Genomic DNA, 1,000 nt, shown 5'->3' with positions numbered 1-1,000 from the left:
GTGCTCGGGGGTGATGGGCTGCTGGCGGCGAGTCGCGGCGGTGCGGGTTTGAGCGGCAACCATGGTCGTGTGTCCTTTACTCGGAAAATTGGAAAGTGAAGGCCTCAATTGGCCAAAGAGCTAGTCTTCAAGCATAGCCTTAGACATCACCTATTGCCTCACACGTTGACTCAACTTAAATCTTCAACCAAAGACTCGTTTACTAAACGAAGTGTCAGTGGTCGATCACGAGCAAAGTGAAACAGTGTAGGACGCCGGTGGTATCCTGTTGTAATCCATAACTTCGAAGCACCTCATTAACTGACGTGAAGGTCTAGAGGCACCAAGGATACAATCACACATATCGCTTGGGCATGCAACCGAGCACAGGCCTTTTGGGACTCAATGGCTCGGATACGAGGTAACAGCGGAGGAAGTGCAGACATATAAAGTTATCTGGCGGCACGGATTCGGCCACCAGTGGGACAGCGACTCAAGGCACGGATTCTTCTGACGTATGGGCAGTGGAACGTGTAGTATGAGGCTGCACGGGGGAGACGATATGCAGTGTTGCCCTCGCTTTATTACGGTCCTCCCAGGGCCTATTGAAGCACATGTGGTCAAGGTGCATCCGCAGCTTCAAGCGGTAGCTCGAAGTGAATATCTCCGCTCTGACACTCGATTCGAAGGACTTTATCTACAATTATGTATAGATTGCCTAGGTACGATGAAGATCGAGATTCGAGGAGGAGATCCCTCGCCTCCGCCTGTAGAATAGATCCGTGATGCCGAACCAGCACTGCAGAAACGAGTAAAATTATATCAGGAAGCTACTAAATAAGAATGAATAAACTTCCATCTCTCTCTCTCTGGATGGATCCGGCAACGGGCGGATCGGATGGATGTGTCAGCTCGACGAATGATACCACGACAAGCGCGACAAGCAGGGATGGTCGTACGCTACGAACTTCAAGGAGGACGAGACGCCCGGTTATTAGCTAAATTCGAGTCGAGATATCAA

At 50.5% G+C, this 1,000-nt stretch overlaps 1 protein-coding gene across 1 annotated transcript; it reads left to right on the top strand.

The window, feature by feature from the left end:
- Positions 1-496: 496 nt before the first annotated feature.
- PPTG_22209 (hypothetical protein) lies at positions 497-701 on the top strand (the record flags this gene model as incomplete). Its single annotated transcript, XM_008902380.1, has 2 exons — positions 497-625; positions 693-701. The coding sequence occupies 2 exons, from the start codon at positions 497-499 to the stop codon at positions 699-701; spliced, it is 138 nt and encodes a 45-aa protein (XP_008900628.1).
- Positions 702-1,000: the final 299 nt, after the last annotated feature.

This window comes from Phytophthora parasitica (assembly GCF_000247585.1).
Source record: "Phytophthora parasitica INRA-310 unplaced genomic scaffold supercont2.13, whole genome shotgun sequence".
NCBI classification, from domain to species: Eukaryota; Oomycota; class Peronosporomycetes; order Peronosporales; family Peronosporaceae; genus Phytophthora; species Phytophthora nicotianae.
This window is presented reverse-complemented; position numbering and strand designations above follow the sequence as displayed.